We start from the raw sequence: 20,264 nt of genomic DNA on the forward strand, positions 1-20,264 counted from the left end.
CACACGCACACACACACACAGACATAAACACGCGCACACACAAACACACACACACACAGACACACACAAACACAAACACACACACAGACACACACAGATGCACACACACCTACAGACACACAAACACACACACACTGACACACACACAAACACAGACACACACAAACACAGACACACTCAGATACACACACACACAGACACACACACAGATGCACACACAAACACACACACAAACACACACAGACACACACACACACACAGACACACACAGACACACACACAAACACAGACACACACACAGACGCACACAAAAACACACACAGACACACACAGATGCACACACAAACACACATAGACACACACACACAGACGCGCACACAGACTCACACAAAAACACACAGACACACACACTGACACACACACACATAGATGCACACACAAAAACACACACACAGACGCTCACACAAAAACACACACACAGACAGACACACATAGACGGTCACACAGACACACACACAAACACACAGACACACACACAGTCACTCACAGTCACTCACAGTCACACACAGTCACACACAAACACACACAGACACACACACATAGATGCACACACAAAAACACACACATAGACGCACACACAGACACACACAGACACGCAAACACACACACAAACACACACTGACACACACACACATAGACGCACACACAAAAACACACACATAGACGCACACACAGACACACACAGACACGCAAACACACACACACATAAACACACACACACACACAGAAGCACACACAGAAGCACACACAGGCGCAAACACAGACACACAGACACACAAACACAGGCACACACACACACATGCAAACACAGACACACACACAAACACACAGACAGACGCACACACAGATGCACACACAAACACACACAGACAGACACACACACAGACGCACAAGCAAGCACACACAGACACACACAGACACACACACAAACACAGACACACACAGACACACACAAACACACACAGACAGACGCACACACAAACACACACAGACACACACACACAAACACAAACACACACATACACAGACACACATATAGACGCACACACAAACACACACACACAGACACACACACAAACACAAAGGCACAAACACAAACACAGACGCACACCGACACACACACACAGACGCACACACACACGCACACACACACAGACATACACACGCGCACACACACACACAAACACACACAGATACACAAACACACACACAAACACAAACACACACAGACACACACAGATGCACACACAAACACACACACATACAGACACACAAACACACACACACTGACACACACACAAACACAGACACACACACACAAACACAGACACACTCAGATACACACACACACAGACGCACACACAAACACACACAGACGCAAACACAGACACACACAGACACACACTGACACACAAACACACATAGACACACACAAACACACAGACACACACACAAACACAGACATACACACAGACGCACACCCAAACACACAGACACACACACAGACACACACACAGACTCACATACAAACACACAGACACACACACAAACACACACTGACACACACACACATAGACGCTCACACAAAAACACACACATAGACACACAGACACACATAGACGGTCACACAAAAACACACACAGACACACACCCAGACACACACACAGACACACACACAAACACAGACACACACAGATGCACACACAAATACACACACACACACACACACACACACACACAGACACACAGAGACACACAGAGACACACAGAGACACACACAGACACACACAGAGACACACAGAGACACACACAGACACACACAGACACACACACAAACACAGACACACACACAGACGCACACACACACAAACACACACAGACACACACACAGACACACACACAGACACACACACAGACACACACAAACACACATAGACGCGCACACAGACTCACACACAAACACACAGACACACACACAAACACACACTGACACACACACACATAGACGCACCCACAAAAACACACACAGACGCTCACACAAAAACACACACATAGACACACATAGATGGGCACACACAAACACACACAGACACACACACGCACAGACACACACACACAGACACGCACACACATAGACGCACACACAAAATCACACACACAAACACAGACGCACACACAAACACATACAGACACACACACAGACACACACACAAACACACACTGACACACACACACATAGACGCACACATAAAAACACACACACAGACACACAGATGCACACACAAACACACACACAGACACACAAACACACAAACACACACAGACGCACACACAGACGCACACACACACAGACACACAGACACACACACAAACACGCACAGACAGACGCACACACAGAGGCACACACAGACAGGCACACACAGACACACACACACAAACACAAACACACACATACACAGAAACACACATAGATGCGCACACACAAACACACACACAGACACACACACAAACACAAAGGCACAAACACAAACACAGACACGCACACACAGATGCACACACACAGACGCACAGACGCACACACACAGACACACACACAAACACACACACACACACAAACACAGACACACGCACACACACACAAACACAGACACACGCACACACACAAACAGACACACAAACACAGACACACGCACACACAGACACACAAACACAGACACACGCACACACAGACACACACACACACACACAAACACACACACACAAACGCACACACACGCAAACACAGATACACACACAGACATTCACACAAACACACACACACACTCACACACACTCGCACACACAGACACACACACACACAAACACAGACACACTCAGATACACACACACACAGACACACACACAGACACACACACAAACTCACACAGACGCACATACAGACATACACACAAACGCACACACAAACACACACAGACACACACACAGACACACACACACAGACTCACACACAAACACACAGACACACACACTGACACACACACACACATAGACGCTCACACAAAAACACACACATAGACACACAGACACACATAGACGGTCACACAAAAACACACACACAGACACACACAGACACACACACAAACACACACAAACACACACACACAGACACACACAGACACACACTGACACACACTGACACACACACACAGACACACACACAGACGCACACACAAACACACACAGACACACACACAGACACACACACAGACGCACACACAAACACACACAGACACACACACAAACACACACAGACGCGCACACAGACACACACACAAACACACACAGACGCGCACACAGACTCACACACAGACTCACACACAGACACACACACAGACTCACACAGAGACACACACACAGACACACACACAAACACACACTGACACACACACACATAGACGCACACACAAAAACACACACACAGACGCTCACACAAAAACACACATAGACACACACACACAGACACACATACACACACACACAGACACGCACACAGACTCACACACAGTCACACACAGTCACACACAGTCACACACAGTCACGCACAGTCACGCACAGTCACACACAAACACACACAGACACACACACATAGATGCACACACACAGACCCACACACAGACGCACACATAAACACACAGACACACACACACATAGACGCACACACAAAAACACACACACAGAAGCACACACAGACACACACACACACACACAAACACAGACACACTCAGATACACACACACACAGACACACACACAGACACACACACAGACTCACACAGACGCACATACAGACATACACACAAACGCACACACAAACACACACACAGACACACATAGACGGTCACACAAAAACACACACATAGACACACAGACACACATAGACGGTCACACAAAAACACACACACAGACACACACACAAACACACACAAACACACACAAACACACACACACACACACACACACACAGACACACACACAGACACACACAGACGCACACACAAACACACACAGACACACACACAGACACACACACAGACGCACACACAAACACACACAAACACACACACAGACACACACACAAACACACACAGACGCGCACACAGACGCGCACACAGACGCGCACACAGACGCGCACACAGACTCACACACAGACTCACACACAGACACACACACAGACTCACACACAGACACACACACAGACACACACACAAACACACACTGACACACACACACATAGACGCACACACAAAAACACACACACAGACGCTCACACAAAAACACACACACAGACACACATAGATGGTCACACAAAAACACACACACAGATGCACACACAAACACACACATAGACACACACACACAGACACACATACACACACACACAGACACGCACACAGACTCACACACAGTCACACACAGTCACACACAGTCACGCACAGTCACGCACAGTCACGCACAGTCACACACAAACACACACAGACACACACATAGACGCACACACAAAATCACACACACAAACACAGACGCATACACAAACACACACAGACGCACACACAAACACACACTGACACACACACACAGACGCTCACACACAAACACACAGACACACAGACACACACACAAACACACACTGACACACACACACATAGACGCACACATAAAAACACACACAGACACACACACAGACACACAGACGCACACACACACAAACACACACAGACAGATGCACACACAGACGCACACACAACACATACAGACACACAAACACAGACACACACACACACAGACACACACACACAAACACAAACACACAAATACACAGACACACACATAGACGCACACACACAGACGCACACACAGACACACACACAAACGCACACACACAAACACAGACACACACACACACAAACAGATACACAAACACAGACACACGCATACACAGACACACAAACACACACACACAAACGTACACACACACACACAAACACACAGATACTCACACAAACACAGATACACACACAGACATTCACACAAACACACAAACACACTCACACTCACACACACTCGCACACACAGACACACACACACTCATACAAACACAGACACAAGACACACACTCACACACACACACACCGACACAGTCTCAGACACACAGACACACTCACACAAACACAGACACACACACACACGCCGACACAGTCTCTCTCTCTCACACACACAGACACACACACACTCACACACACACACTCACACACACACACACTCACACACACTCACACACACTCACTCACACACACTCACACACACTCACACACACACACACTCTCACACACACACACTCTCACACACACACCGACACAGTCTCACACACACAGACACACACACACACTCACACACACACACACACTCACACACACACACACACACACACACACACACACTCACACACACACACACACACACACTCACACACACACACACACACACACACAGACACACACACACACACACACGCCGACACAGTCTCTCTCTCTCTCACACACACAGACACACATACACAGACACACATACACAGACACACACACACTCACACACACACACACACACACACACACACACACACACACACACACACACACACACACACATACACACACCAGCACCACTCTTTACGTGGACCTCACATGTATAGAAGTGGGTCCCACCTTCTCCAATTGAGCTGGTGTGGTGGAGCATCCTAAAAAGGGGGATATTTAGGGTGGGGATTCCAGAGCTTGGGTTGCAAGGGATTGCAGGAAGCCGTACGGAAGTGATCAAAATCAGAGACACACAGGGGGCTGCTCTGGGAGAGCCCACAAAGTCTTTGGGGTTGAAGGTCAGGAAAAGTTCATAGAGAGAAGGAGGAAGTCAGGCAGCAGAGGGATTTGATAACAAGCATGCCAATTCCAAATCCCGCACAGATGACGTCTGGATGGAGCTTTATAGCGAAAGAGTTGGCACTGAGTGCTTTTCTCTCCCCTTTGTATCTCCTTGCAGCTGAAGGAGCTAGAATGCCAACGGGATACCCTCTTGCACGGCCTGGAGGTGGTAGATTGGGCACGGGACTGGTACCGTCAGCAGATCCGCACCCTGCACCAGAGGCAGGGGCACATTAGGAGGGCTGTCGGAAAGAAGGTGAGCCCTAGCACGGCTGACTGCCCGGGCAGCTGAGGGAAGGGGCACCCCTAACCATGCCCCGCTCCTGTCCCACCCGGGCCAAGCGGCCTCCTCTCTCTTTCTCTCTCTCTCTGTCTGTCTCTCCTTCTGTCTGTCTGTCTGCTTGCCCCTTTCTGTGTCTCTCTCACAGCACTGAGCCTAGCTGGCTTTTGCAAATCCAGCCTGTGTCCCGGCATTCCAGCCCAACGTTGGAGCCAGGCCCGGAATTCTGGCTCGGAATTCCCAGCCCATTGTGATCCTTGTGCTCAGTAGCTCCCCTGTCCACCTCCCAGCTTCCCCCCAACCCCATTCCACCACTGGGTCCCCTCATAGAGATAGAAATGTTGGAACAGAAGTAGGCCATTCTGCCCATCCAACCTGCCCTCTTTGACCAAATGCCTTTGTACCCACACCGTCCCCTTACATCGACATTGTTCACTGACAATGTATTAGCCCTGTGCTTTGACCATACTCAAAAGACTGAGTGTCTGGGGGTACAGGATTCCAAAAATGCACCAACCCTGGCGTAAGGAAGCAAAATTCTCATCCTCGCGATCCTACGTGGCAGTACGGTCACGCTTTAACTGGTTTCCCCGGTTCGCGACTCCCTGAGCAGGGGGGACATATCTTGCCAGTATCGTCCCTGCCCGTCCCTTTCTATTTTGTACGTTTCAGTGAGATCATCTCCCATTCCTCAATGATCCAGACGCCCAGTTTGCCTGAGTGCTCTTGACAGGACAGTCCCACTGTCCCAGAAGCCTCCACGGTAACAGGTTCCTTACTGAGGTATGGAGGTCCAAACTGGTCTGGGTGCTCCAAGAACCAAACTCCAATACAATGGAAGCAAGACCTCACTGCTCCTGTACACAAACCCTCTTGTTATAAAGGCCAATGTTCCTATTAGCTTGTTGCACCTACCTGCTCATCCTCAGTGACTTATCAATCATGCCACCTAGTTCCCTCCGAACACCTTACTTCCCAAACTCTTACCATTTGTGTAATATTCTATTCATCTTCTTATCCATCCGAATTACACAATGCCCCTTCCAAACCCACGGCCACTTCCATCCAGAAGGACAAGGGGCAGCAGGTCCATGGGAACCCCACCCCCTGCAAGTTCCCCTCCGAGCCCCTCCCCATCCCGACTTGGAAATATATCGGCCGTTCCTTCAGTGGGGCTGGGTCCCAATCCTGGAATTCCCTCCCTAAGGGACATTGTGGGTCTACCCACAGCACATGGACTGCAGCAGTTCAAGGCGGCAGCTCACCCCCACCTTCTCAAGGGGGGCAACTAGGGACAGGGGCAGTAAATGCAGCTCACCCCCACCTTCTCAAGGGGGGCAACTAGGGACAGGGGCAGGAAATGCAGCTCACCCCCACCTTCTCAAGGGGGGGGGCAACTAGGGACAGGGGCAGTAAATGCAGCTCAGCCCCACCTTCTCCAAGGGGGCAACTAGGGACAGGGGCAGTAAATGCAGCTCAGCCCCACCTTCTCCAAGGGGGCAACTAGGGACAGGGGCAGTAAATGCAGCTCAGCCCCACCTTCTCCAAGGGGGCAACTAGGGACAGGGGCAGGAAATGCAGCTCACCCCCACCTTCTCAAGGGGGGCAACTAGGGTCAGGGGCAGGAAACGCAGCTCACCCCACCTTCACAAGGGGCAACAAGGCACGCGGGCAATAAACGCCAGGCCCAGCTAGAGACGCCCACATCCTCTGAGTGCATACGAGTAGATCTTTGCTTATTCAGAATTGGTCTCCCCCTGATGTGAAGGTATTCAAAGGTCTTTGCCCTGAGCTTTCAGAGAGTTGAGGGTGGGATTGTTCTGTCTCTGAGGGCTTCCGGCCCACCAGTCTCCTCAGAGCCTGCCCTGCCTACTTGCTGCATTGTGCTATCCTCCTGTTCCAGGACCAACCTGCCGAGCCTGCCCAGGACCGAGCCTGCCACCTATTGGCCAAGATCCAGGAAGTGAACTACTGCCTCGGTGATCTGATTTGCTCCTCCGGAAAGGTTAGTCCCTGCCAAGGGTGTGTGAAATGGCCACCCTCCCTCAGATTGGGATGGTATGGGCGGGGGGGGGGGGGGGGGGGGGCGGTGTGGGTTTGGTGGGGGAGCGGGGAGGGGGCATGGAGCTGGGAGAGGAAGAGGGGATGTTGCCACATTCACTGCCAACCTCAGTTGGTAGGAGGGATGGAAACACACCTCAGAGGTCTCACTCTCACTGAGGGTACAAGAGATTACAGACAGTAACCACGGTTATAATCTCAGCTGATTATGGCTTGGCACTTGCTGAGTCACATATTCCTATTTCTTATGTTCTTACAAGGCGAAGCTAGATGGATTTTGGAACAGTAAAGGACTTAAGCATCACGGTGAGAGGGTGGATAAGTGGAGCTGAGGCCATGAATAGATCAGCCATGATCTCGTTGAATGGCGGAACAGGTTTGATGGGCCAAATGGCCCATTCCTGCTCCTGGTTCTTAAGTTCTTTCAGAAATGACACCTTTATGTCACTTTCCCAAATTTACTTTCTGACCTTTTTATTGCGAAAATCAACTTAACAATCACAGAACAGAAACCAAAATCCATCTGCCCCTATTTTAAAAACCAAATGCCCAAATGATATAAAAGTCAACGTAATACACACATTTATGACGGAGTACGGCTCCGTTAGTGTATTTGTCACCACCTGCTCTGGTGAAACGTACTCAGGTTTCAACTGAGCAGCCTCAGAGTTGAAAACTCTGTTGATGAAATCGATCTTTGAAAAGGTGGGGGTGATCACAAAGACTGTGGGATTGTGGGTAAAACTAATCTGGTTGACATTCTTTTGGGAAGGAAATTTGTCCCTCCACCCCCCCCCCCCCCCCCCCCAATAGAGGACTCTGTCAAGCTGGGGTCATTAGCAACAGGAGCAAGAGCCCGACAAATTTACCTCCTCTCACACCCCTAAAGCACCACGTCTGCTCTCCCATTCAACACCATCCGGATTGTGGACTCTCCTAGGGCTACTGGGTTTAGACACTGGAATGTTTTACTGTCATACAGCACAGAAACAGACCCTTCAGCCCAACCAGTCCATCCTGACCACATTGAATTCCAAACTGAACAAGTCCCACCTGCCTGCTCCTGGCCCGTATCCCTCTGTCTGGTTGGGGGGGGGGTCTCTGTGATGATTGACGTGTTGGCCAACCAATGGCAGGAGCCTGGGGGAGCAGGCCCTTGAAGATAGAAAGTCCAGTGATGACCACTCCCAGATTATGTCCAGCCTGACCCAATGGTACCCACCTCTAGCCTTGCCGGAATATTTTACTGCCAGATTGTCCGATCTTTAAAAGCGAGTCATTTCAATCTAAATTATTCTTTCTCTTCCGGGCTGGCTGGAAGGCCAGTAATTGTTACCCATCCCTGACTACCATGTGAACAGGTGGAATGCAAAGATGTCTCACAGGGCGGCAAAGAGGCACCCCCATTGCTGTAGGTCTGGAGTCACGTGTAGGCCAGACTGGGTAAGAAGGTCAGATTTCCCTCTCTCCAGAAAATAAACGAACCCAATATTTCTTTTTTTTCCATTTTATTTGTTTCCATTGCACGTCTGGATGTTTTTTTTAAACTGTCACCATCTTGCCAGTGTTCACCGTGAAAGATCCCCACATTGTAAGTATAAGAGAGGGAAGGGGAGGAAGGAGGGAAGGAACTAAATGAAAATGGAGTGCTCCCTCTCCAAGGACACCCGGGTGTGAGAGTCGCTGTGGAAGAGAGGCAAGCGGTTAGGAACTATCATTCCCCCTCCCCACTCCCCCCTCCCCCCCTCCACTCCCCATCCCTGCTGCTGGGATCTGTCAATGGCCAGGCCCACAAGGAGCTAGTGCCGTCCAGATCCTGTCCAGACCTTCCCGGCACACAGGTAATTCCTCCTTCCGAATCACAGTGGGGAGTAGAAGATTTCCTCTCTCTGTCCACGGACTGCACCAGTTAAAGAAGGTAGCCCACCACCATCTTCTTAAGGAGCAACTATGGGCAGGGCGATAAATGCTGGGGGAGGGCCCAGCCAACGATGCCCACATCCCACCGGCGAATTCACTTGCTGTCTTTTACCCATTCCCCAGGTCCACCCCACCCCCCATCCCCTGAGGGTCCTCCCTATCCACTTGTTGGCTTTTGCATTCAATGACTGGCTGAGTCACCTCTTAGCGAGGTTTGAAAAGATTTGCAGCTCAGGTTGAGGTTCTGGATATAAATTTGCCCGCTGTAGGGTTCCCAAGAACAGGAAATGACATCATCAACCCAAGGAAACCTAAACACATAAATAAAAAGCGGGCCATACCACCAGTGCTTCATCTGGAGGCTCACTAATGATGTTACCCAGTTTGGTGACGAAATGTCTGAAAACGAACCTTCCAACTCAGCGAGCAAACTTTGATCCAAGTCATCGCTCTCAGCCAACAGCAATGATGTAAGCATTGGGTTCAGACCTCATGGTCTGAACAGCCTCCAGTGGAAAGGGCCAGTGTGGGATAACAATGCTGGGGGAAGAGGTTGATTAATTTCCATCCGCACGTCTATTTCCACTTTGAGGCTGTGAGGGTTCTGTGGGACTCTGTGAGGGGAGGCATTCCACAGGTTCCCCACCCCCAGGGAGATGTACTTCCTTCTCGTCCCGGTTTTAAATCTGTTACCCCCATATCGGAAAATGGTGACCTCTCATTCTAGATTGCTTCACATGAGGAAACATCTTCTGTACCTCTACTTTGTCAACCCCTTTGCGGATGACATAGGGAGGTGATGGCTGAGTGGAATTATTGCTATGCTATTAATCTAGAGACCCAGGGACCCGGGTTCAAATCCCACTACGGCATGAAAAACATTATTCAATAGAAGGGTGGAGTTAAGGAATCTAATAAAACTCATTGACATTATTGGTGGTCAGAAAAGCCCATCTGATTCCTTGGTGTTCTCTGGGCAACAAAAACCTGCTGGTTTGGCCTACATGTGACTCCAGACCCACTGCAATGTGGTTGACTCTTAACTGCCCTCTGGGCAATTAGGGATGGGCAATAAATGCTGGCCAGCCAGTGACACCCCTATCCCATGAATGAATAATTCAAGAAGTGAGATCCCCTGTCATTCTCCCAAGCTGTTCCTTCTCTCCTCATATCACAGAAGTTTATCTCTGGAATGAATCCAGTGAGCCACATCATCCTGCAACATCAAAGGATACTGTTGACTGCAACACCCTCCTCGCGTCCCACTGCCTTTCAAAGGCCTGGCAGGTGTTTCCAACTGACTTGGCCCTGAAATCCTCTCCTGGCAGGATGCTCAAAGAGAGGAGCCTCAGAATGGACCTTTTATCAATTTCCTGCCGGGATCCCGGGATGCTTAATGAGACACCTATACTGTCCCTGTCAAACTGGGATGTCTGCTCACCCCTGCTTTAATTCAGCTTTGTCGGATACCCTTATCCCTCACGGCCTTCTTGATCAAAAATCTGACTCAGAGATGTTCAAAGGGCCCAGTCTGGGGATCTGGGTTCACACGCCCGACGGCCCGAGCTGACCTGGAGCTCCTTGTGTGACAGACTGACTCTCCCGCACTAAAGGTCTCCATCTCCAGCCTTCGCAGTGACCCTCGGGCGAGGGTGCCTTCCCGGGTTTGACCCTTGCACCAGTGTCGAGAGCTCTGAGCCTCCACCCTTTCTCATTCGCAGGTGCCATTCTCTGCCCCTCGGGTCGATGGCTTCAGATCTCCCCTTGGAGCAGAATCATTCCAACAACAGCCAATCAGATCGCTGAAAGAACAGAACTACCTGTTGACCAAGGTAGGACCCGCTGGTGTTCATGGATATGCCTGACAGATGTGGATCAATGTGGGGTTATCCATGTTGGTAGCAAAAACAAGATGGCGGGTTATTATCTGAATGGCATTGGGAAAGAGTGGGTGGGAAGGGGGGATGTGCAATGACACCTTGGTGTCCCTGTACCAGTCACTGAGGCTAAACATTGCAGGAACAGCAGGTGGTGAAGAAGGGAAATGGGCTGTTGGCCTTCCCAGCGAGACTGTTCATGTACAGAAGCAGGGGCGTCTTGCTGTAATTATGGTGAGACCACCCTGGGAGTGCTGTGTGTGCTGTTTGGATCTCCATAACTGAGGGAGGATAACAGAGGAGCAGGTATGTGGACAGGTTATGGAAAAAGATAAAACAGTGTTGTTCTGAATATAAAAGCAGGGGTGTACTTCTGAGGTTCTATACACCACATTTGGAGCATTGTACGCAGTTTTGGATCCCATCTCGCAGGAAGGATATATTGCCCTTTGAGCATGTTCAGAGGAGTTGCACGAGAATGATCCCAGGAATGAAAATCTTAACATATGAGGAATGTTTGAGGACTCTGAGTTTAGAAGGATGAGGGGGATTCTAATTGAAACGTACAGAATACTGAATGGCCTGGACAGAGTGGATGTTGGGAAGATGTTTCTATTGCGAGGAGAGACTAGGACCCAAGGGCACAGTCTTAGAGTAAAGGGAAGGCCTTTTAGAACAGAGATAAGGAGAAACTTCTTCAGTCAGAGAGTGGGACATCAATGGGATTCACTGCCACAGAAGGCTGTGGGGGCCAGGTCATTGGGTATATTTATGACTGGGATAGATAGGTTCCTGAGTATCAAGGGAGTCTAGGGTTACAGGGAGAAAACGGGAGAATGGGGTTGAGAAACTTATCAGCCATTGATCCTGTGCTCCTATGTCGTATGATCTGGGTGATTTTAACTTCTCTGATATTGACTGGGACTCCCTTAGTGCCAGGGGCTTGAATGGGTGGGGGTGGAGTTTGCTCTGTGTGTCCAGGAGGGGCTCTTGCAGCATTATGCAAATAGTCCAACTAGGGAAGGGGTAATACTACACTTGATATAGGGGAATGAGCCAGGCCAAGTTATCAAAGTATCAGTGGAGGAGCACTTAGGGAGCAGTGACCATAATTCTGTGAGTTTTAAGTGGCTTATGGATGAGGGTAAGAGTAGTCCTCGGGTAAAAGTATGAAATTGGGGAAGGTTAACTACCACAGTTTTCGGGCAGGAACTGGGGAATGTGGACTGGGGCCAGCTGTTTGAGGGTGAATCCATATCTGGCATGTGGGAATATTTTAAAGGCCAGTTGATTAGCATGTTCCTGTGTAAATGAAGGATATGGATGGCAAGATTTGGGAGCTTTGGATGACAAGAGAAATTGAGAGCTTAGTCAAAAAGGGAAAGAAGATATATGTAAGCTTTAGGAAACTGAAGACAGAGGGAGCCCTTGATGAAGACAAAGATAGCAGGAAAGAATTTGAACAAGGAATTAGGATGCTAAAAGGGTCCATGAAATGTCTTTGGCAAACAGGATTAAGGTAAATCCAAGGTGGTTTATACATATTTCAGGAGGAAGAGGGTAGAGAGGGACAGGGTAGGTTCACACAGACAGAGGGATCTAAGCATACCATAAGACCATAAGACCATAAGACATAGGAGTGGAAGTAAGGCCATTCGGCCCATCGGGTCCACTCCGCCATTCAATCATGGCTGATGCGCATTTCAGCTCCACTTGCCAGCGTTCTCACCGTAGCCCTTAATTCCTCTAGACAACAAGAACCTATCAATCTCGGCCTTGAAGACATTTAGCGTCCCGGCTTCCACTGCACTCCGTGGCAATGAATTCCACAGGCCCATCACTCTCTGGCTGAAGAAATGTCTCCGCATTTCCGTTCTGAAATGACCCCCTCTAATTCTAAGGCTGTGTCCACGGGTCCTAGTCTCCTCGCCTAACAGAAACAATTTTCTAGCATCCACCTTTTCAAAGCCATACAGTCCACAGTTCCCTGAAAGTAGCAACACAATTGGATAAGGTGTGTGGCATGCTTCTCTTCATCAGTCAGGACATGGAGCATAAAAATTGGCAAGTCATGTTGCAGCTGTTAGGAGGGCTTTAGTCAGGCCACCTTTGGGAACATTGTGTACAGTTCTGGTTGCCAGACTACCAAAAGGATGTGGAGGCTTTGGATCATGTATGGAAACAGTTTGCCAGGATGTTGCCTGGTTTGGAGGGGATTAACTATGAGAAGAGATTGGGCAAACTTGGTTTGTATTCACCTGAATGTCGAAGGGTGAGGGGCAGTCTAATAGAAGTTTCCAAAATTATGAGAGACATGGGTAAGAATGGATAGTTGGAGTCTTTTTCCCAGGATAGAATGATAGAATGGATAGTTGGGGTCTTTTTCCCAGGATAGAATGATAGAATGGATAGTTGGGGTCTTTTTCCCAGGATAGAATGATAGAATGGATAGTTGGGGTCTTTTTCCCAGGATAGAATGATAGAATGGATAGCTGGAGTCTTTTAGAAATGACAGTAGGTAGGGGTCATGGTTTAAGGTGAGAGGGGGTAAGTCTGAAGGAGATGTGGGAGGTGAGGTTTTTTTACACAGAGGGTGGTAAGTGACTGGAATGTGCTACCAGAGGAGGTGCTGGAGAGGCTGATACAATAGCAATGTTTAAACGGCATTTGGACAGATACATGACTAGGCAGGGAATAGAGGGATTATAGACTACATAGAGTCAAAAGGTTTTTAGTTTCAGAACACATCGTGTCGGTGTCATCTGGGTGGGCCGAAGGGCCTGTTCCTGTGCTGTACTGTTCTTTATTATTAGTATAAAAGTTCAGAAAAGATTTACAAGGATGTTGCCAGGGTTGGAGGGTTTGAGCGACAGGGAGAGGCTGAATAGGCTGGGGCTGTTTTCCCTGGAGCGTCGGAGGCTGAGGGGTGATCTCGCAGAAGTTTACACATTATGAGTGGCATAGATAGGATAAATAGACAAAGTCTTTTCCCCCTGGGGTGGGGGAGTCCAGAACTAGAGAGGGGAAAGGGTGAGAGGGGAAAGATATAAAAGAGACCTAAGGGGCAGCTTTTTCACACAGAGGGTGGTACGTGTGTGGAATGAGCTACCAGAGGAAGTGGTGGAGGCTGGTACAATTACAGCATTTAAGAGGCATTTGGATGGGCATATGAATAGGAAGAGTTTGGAGGGATATGGGTCAAATGCAGGCAAATGGGACTAGATTAATTTAGGTCGACATGGATGAGTTGGACCGAAGGGTCTGTTTCTGTGCTGTACAGCTCTATGACTCTATAAGACCATAAGAACTAGGAGCAGGAGTAGGCCATTTGGCCCCTCGAGCATGGTCCACCATTCAATAGGATCATGGCTGATTCCACACACCCTCAGATCATTGTCCTGCCCCATCCCCACAACCATAACAGGAGGGGGTTGGGCAAAAACCTGCTGAAGCTGGGCTGACACTTGCACAATTGCTGTAAGAATTGCTCGCAGTACCAATCTTAAACATTGCACAAGGAGGAAGCTCCCTGACCCCAGCTCACCAGGAACTGAATCAGGAGAAAGGGGGCATTAGAGAGGAAACAGTGTCACCTGCAACATGAGGGGAGAGGGCTGATTGGTTGGGCCACGTTGGCATGGAGATGCAGCAGGAGCTGTTAGCTCGAACCAGGCACGTTGATTGGTCAGAGCATTGCCGCAGGATTGGCTGTCTCCATCGGCCTTTCCTCATTGAGAAAAGTGTAACAGGTGAACGTATTCTGTTGAGCTGCAGGGAGTAGGGTTCCATGCATGGATACATGAGAATTGTAAAGGTGATAACCTCACACTGTCTTCCAGGGTCCATCTTAGCACAGTCAGGATTGGCTAACAAATGCTGTCCAATTGCTGAAGCTCCATCTGATTTCTGACACTGTGGTTTCTCTGACTGTAGCACGTGACAGCAGTCCCTGCCCCTTGACAGCACCCCACTGTCTTCCTGTTTTAATGTGAAACAGCACACTGTTCATTCATGTCTGTGTCTGGCCTACAGGAACTGTCATCGAAGCGTGAACGAGTCGTTACCTTAGAGCAGGAGAAAGCTTCTCTGGTCAAGCGGCTGATGGAGGATCGAGGAGCCCACGCCCAACTGACCCCGAGGACAGGGACATCACGTAGTCCCCCACCCTGTTCTTTTCCACACTGGGGAAGTGAAGAGGAGCCATGAATCTCCCCTGCAGACAGGACTACCCAACGGTAACTCTGACACCAGTCGGAGGACAGTGCTCCAACACTCCAGCATCCCAGGAGGAACTGGCCAGGAGTTTGCTGTTTCCACTGCACATTTAGTTAGGATAATAGGTGAAAGACAGAGGCTCTTAATCAAGGACTGAACCATTGGGGTGGACTTTGCTCTTTCAGAGAGAGAGCCAATGGATCATTGACGTTACCTCACAACTTTGCTCTGTGCGACGCCCCAGCGTGTCATACAATAATCCTTTCTGTCTATTCACGGCTGCGATTATTTATTTCTCTATTTATATAAATTATTGCCAATGCTTTCTATGTGTGTCCCCACTTTGTCACACCCAACATTTCCCCCATGGGACTATCCCCACCCACAGGATATGGCGCTTGGAGAGGAAAGTTAGTTTGCTTTTTTTGTCTTTATATCGTTAACGAATATTGTAAAAGTGCGTTCTGTAGAACAGTTAAACAATTCTCCAGGAGGGTCAGGAGTCTCCAGGAACTGAAGATTAAACACACTACAGTACTACAGGAAGAAAAGAGTTAAAGTCAACAGAGCTTTAAAAGGATTTTCTTATTTCCAATTTTATTTGAACATAGAAAGCTGAAGGAAAAATATGCTTTGAATCATTCACTTTAGTTCCACACTGGTAATATTACACACAGGCAAACTTCCAGCTGTAATGTGTCTCACAACTCACCTCCTGACTCCCCAAACAATATTTAAAAGAAATCTGCATGGGTATGTGATTAGGAAGAGTTAGAGGGATATGGAGGAATATAGAGAACAGATGCTGGAGATCAGAGTCAAGTGTGTGGTGTTGGAAAAGCAGAACAGGTCAGGAAACATCCAAGGAGCAGGAGAATTGATGTTTTGGGCAAAAGCCCTTCATCAGGAATGAGGCTGGGAGCCTCGAGGCTGGAGAGATAAATGGGAGGGGGGTGAGGCTGGGGGGGAAGGCAGCTGAGAGTGCAATAGGTGGGTGGAGGTGGGGGTAAAGGTGATATGTCGGAGAGGAGGGTGGAGTGGTTAGGTGGGAAGGGTAATGGACAGGTAGGACAGGTCATGAGGGAGGTGCTGAGTTGGAAGGTTGGAACTGGGATAAGGCGGGGGGAGGGGAAATGAGGAAACTGGTGAAATCCACTTTGATGCCCTGGGGTTGGAGGGTGCCAAGGCAGATGATGAGGCATTCTTCATCCTGGCATGGGGTGGTTAGGGAGTGGCGATGTAGGAGGCCCAGGACCTGCATGTCCTCAGCGGAGTGGGAGGGGGGAGTTGAAGTGTTCAGTCACAGGGCGGTGGGGTTGATTGATGTGCGTGTCCCAGAGATGTTCTCTGAAGCGCTCTGTGAGGAGGCGTCAGTCTCCCCAATGTAGAGGAGAATGCCTCAGGAGCAACGGATACAATAAATGATATTGGTGGATGTGCAGGTAAAACGTTGATGGATGTGGAAGGCTCCTTTGGGGCCTTGGATGGAGGTGTGGGCGCAGGTTTTGCAATTCCTGCGGTGGCAGGGGAAGGTGCCAGCAAGGGAGGGTGGGTTGTTGGGGGGTGTGGACCTGACCAGGTAGTCACGGAGGGAATGGTCTTTATGGAAAGTGGATAGGGGTGGGGAGGGAAATATATCCCTGGTGGTGGGGTCTTTTTGGAGGTGGCAGAAATGTCGGCGGATGATGCAATGTATATGGAGGTTGGTGGGGTGGAAGGTGAAGACAAGGGGAGTTCTGTCTTGTTGTGTTTGGAGAGGCAACCAGACCCCACCACCCCCCTCCCCACCCCTATCCGCTTTCCGGAAAGACCATTTCTCTGCGATTCTCTTGTCATGTCCACACCCCACACCAACCCACACTCCCATACTGGCACCTTCCCCAGGGTGGGGTGGTTAGAGAGTGGTGATGGAGGAGCCCCAGGACCTGCAAGAAATGCAAAACCTGGGCATCCTCCATCGCCACTCTGTAACCACACATGCCAGGAGGAAGAATGCCTCATCTTCCTCCTTGGGTCCCTCCAACCCCAGGGCATCAATGTGGATTTCACCAGTTTCCTCATTTCCCCTCCCTCCACCTTACCCCAGTTCCAAATTTGCAACTGGGCACCTCCCACGTGACCTGTCCTACCTGTCCACCTTCCTTCCCATCTATCCGCTCCACCCTCCTCTCCGACCTATCACTTTACCCCCACCTTTATCCACCTATCACACTCTCAGCTACCTTCCACCTCCTCCCCCCCCCCCGACCGTCCCACAGCTCCACCCCCCTCCCATTTGTGTCTCCACCACCTTGGCTCACAAATCTCATTCCTGATGAAGGGCTTTGGCCTGAAACGTTGATTCTCCTGCTCCTCAGATGCTGGCTGACCTGCTGTGCTTTTCCAACACCACTCACTCGACTTAGATGGATATGGGCTAAGTGCTGGCAAATGGAACTAGATTTAATTTAGGATATTTGTTTGACATGGATGAGTTGGACCAAAGGGTCTGTTTCTATGCTGCATGACTCTATGACTATGACTCTATAAAGCCCGCCAACAAGGCACAAGTTAGGAGGGTGAGGGAATGCTCCCCACTTGCCCCGGATGGGGGCAGCTCGAACAACACTCAAGAAGCTCAACACCATCCAGGACAAAGCAGCTCCCGCTTGAGTGGCACAACATCCACAAACATCCCCTCCCTCCACCCCCCCGACGCTCAGTAACAGCAGTGTGTACCATCTACAAGATACCCTGCAGAAACTCCCCAAACATCCCCTCCCTCCACCCCCCGACACTCAGTAACAGCAGTGTGTACCATCTACAAGATACCCTGCAGAGACTCACCAAACATCCCCTCCCTCCACCCCCCGACGCTCAGTAACAGCAGTGTGTACCATCTACAAGATACCCTGCAGAAACTCACCAAAGACCCTCAGGCAGCACCTTCCAAACCGATGGCTACTTCCATCCAGAAGGACAAGGGGCAGCAGATACATGGGAATCCCATCCCCTGCAAGTTCCCCTCCAAGCCCCTCCCCATCCCGACTTGGAAATATATCGGCCGTTCCTTCAGTGTGGCTGGGTCCCAATCCTGGAATTCCCTCCCTAAGGGACATTGTGGGTCTACCCGCAGCATATGGACTGCAGCGGTTCAAGAAGGCAGCTCACCCCCACCCTCTCAAGGGGGGCAACTAGGGACGGGCAGTAAATGCAGCTCACCCCCACCTTCTCAAGGAGGGCAACTAGGGACAGGGGCAGTAAATACTGGGCCCAGCAAGTGATGTCCGGATCCCAGGAATGAATGAACAACAAATTGCATCCGTTTCCAAGCACTTCATTGCTAATGGAGTCCTTTTATTTTGGAAGAGCAGTCACTGATGGGTTGTGAGAAATTTGCCAGTCAATTTGCACCCAGCTCCAACACACACAACACCGAGATGATGAATTTTGGGCTGTTGTATGGGGTGAAATTTGAAATGGCTCTGTAGGTCTTTCCATGGCCAGCAGAGATAGTAAGCAGGCATTCAATTTCTTGTCTGATTTCCCGGCAGAGAAATGATAGGAATACAGAAGTTACAGCACAGAAAGACACCATTCAGCCCATCAACAGTGCATGGCCCTCATTATTGTGCATACCTCAATTAAGTCATCGCCTTCACCCTCCTCTGTTCCAAAGGGAAACAGCCCTAGCCTATCCAATCTCTTCCTATAGCTGCAGGTTTCATTAAAGGGTGTGAGTGACAGAGTCATAGCGTCATACAGCATGGAAATAGATCCTTCGGCCCAACTAATCTATGCCAGCCATAATCCCAAACTAAATTAGTCCCATCTGCCTGCTCCTGGCCCATATCCCTCCAAACCTTTCCTATTCATGTACTTATCCAAATGTCTTTTA

At 49.5% G+C, this 20,264-nt stretch overlaps 1 protein-coding gene across 2 annotated transcripts in view; it reads left to right on the plus strand.

The window, feature by feature from the left end:
* Positions 1-16,716, plus strand: part of LOC140455172 (suppressor APC domain-containing protein 2-like) — a 43,190-nt gene extending 26,474 nt beyond the window's left edge. Inside the window, exons 3-6 of one of the 2 annotated variants that reach the window (XM_072549875.1) lie at positions 6,153-6,290; positions 8,218-8,319; positions 12,017-12,127; positions 16,205-16,716. In XM_072549875.1, coding sequence (XP_072405976.1) covers positions 6,153-6,290; positions 8,218-8,319; positions 12,017-12,127; positions 16,205-16,378 — 525 coding nt within the window. In that variant the 3' untranslated portion in view covers positions 16,379-16,716. The remainder of the gene's footprint in view (positions 1-6,152; positions 6,291-8,217; positions 8,320-12,016; positions 12,128-16,204) is intronic. The other variant, XM_072549876.1, reaches the window with a different exon arrangement.
* The last annotated feature ends 3,548 nt before the right edge of the window (positions 16,717-20,264 follow it).

Source organism: Chiloscyllium punctatum, chromosome 30 (genome assembly GCF_047496795.1).
Source record: "Chiloscyllium punctatum isolate Juve2018m chromosome 30, sChiPun1.3, whole genome shotgun sequence".
Classification (NCBI taxonomy): Eukaryota; Metazoa; Chordata; class Chondrichthyes; order Orectolobiformes; family Hemiscylliidae; genus Chiloscyllium; species Chiloscyllium punctatum.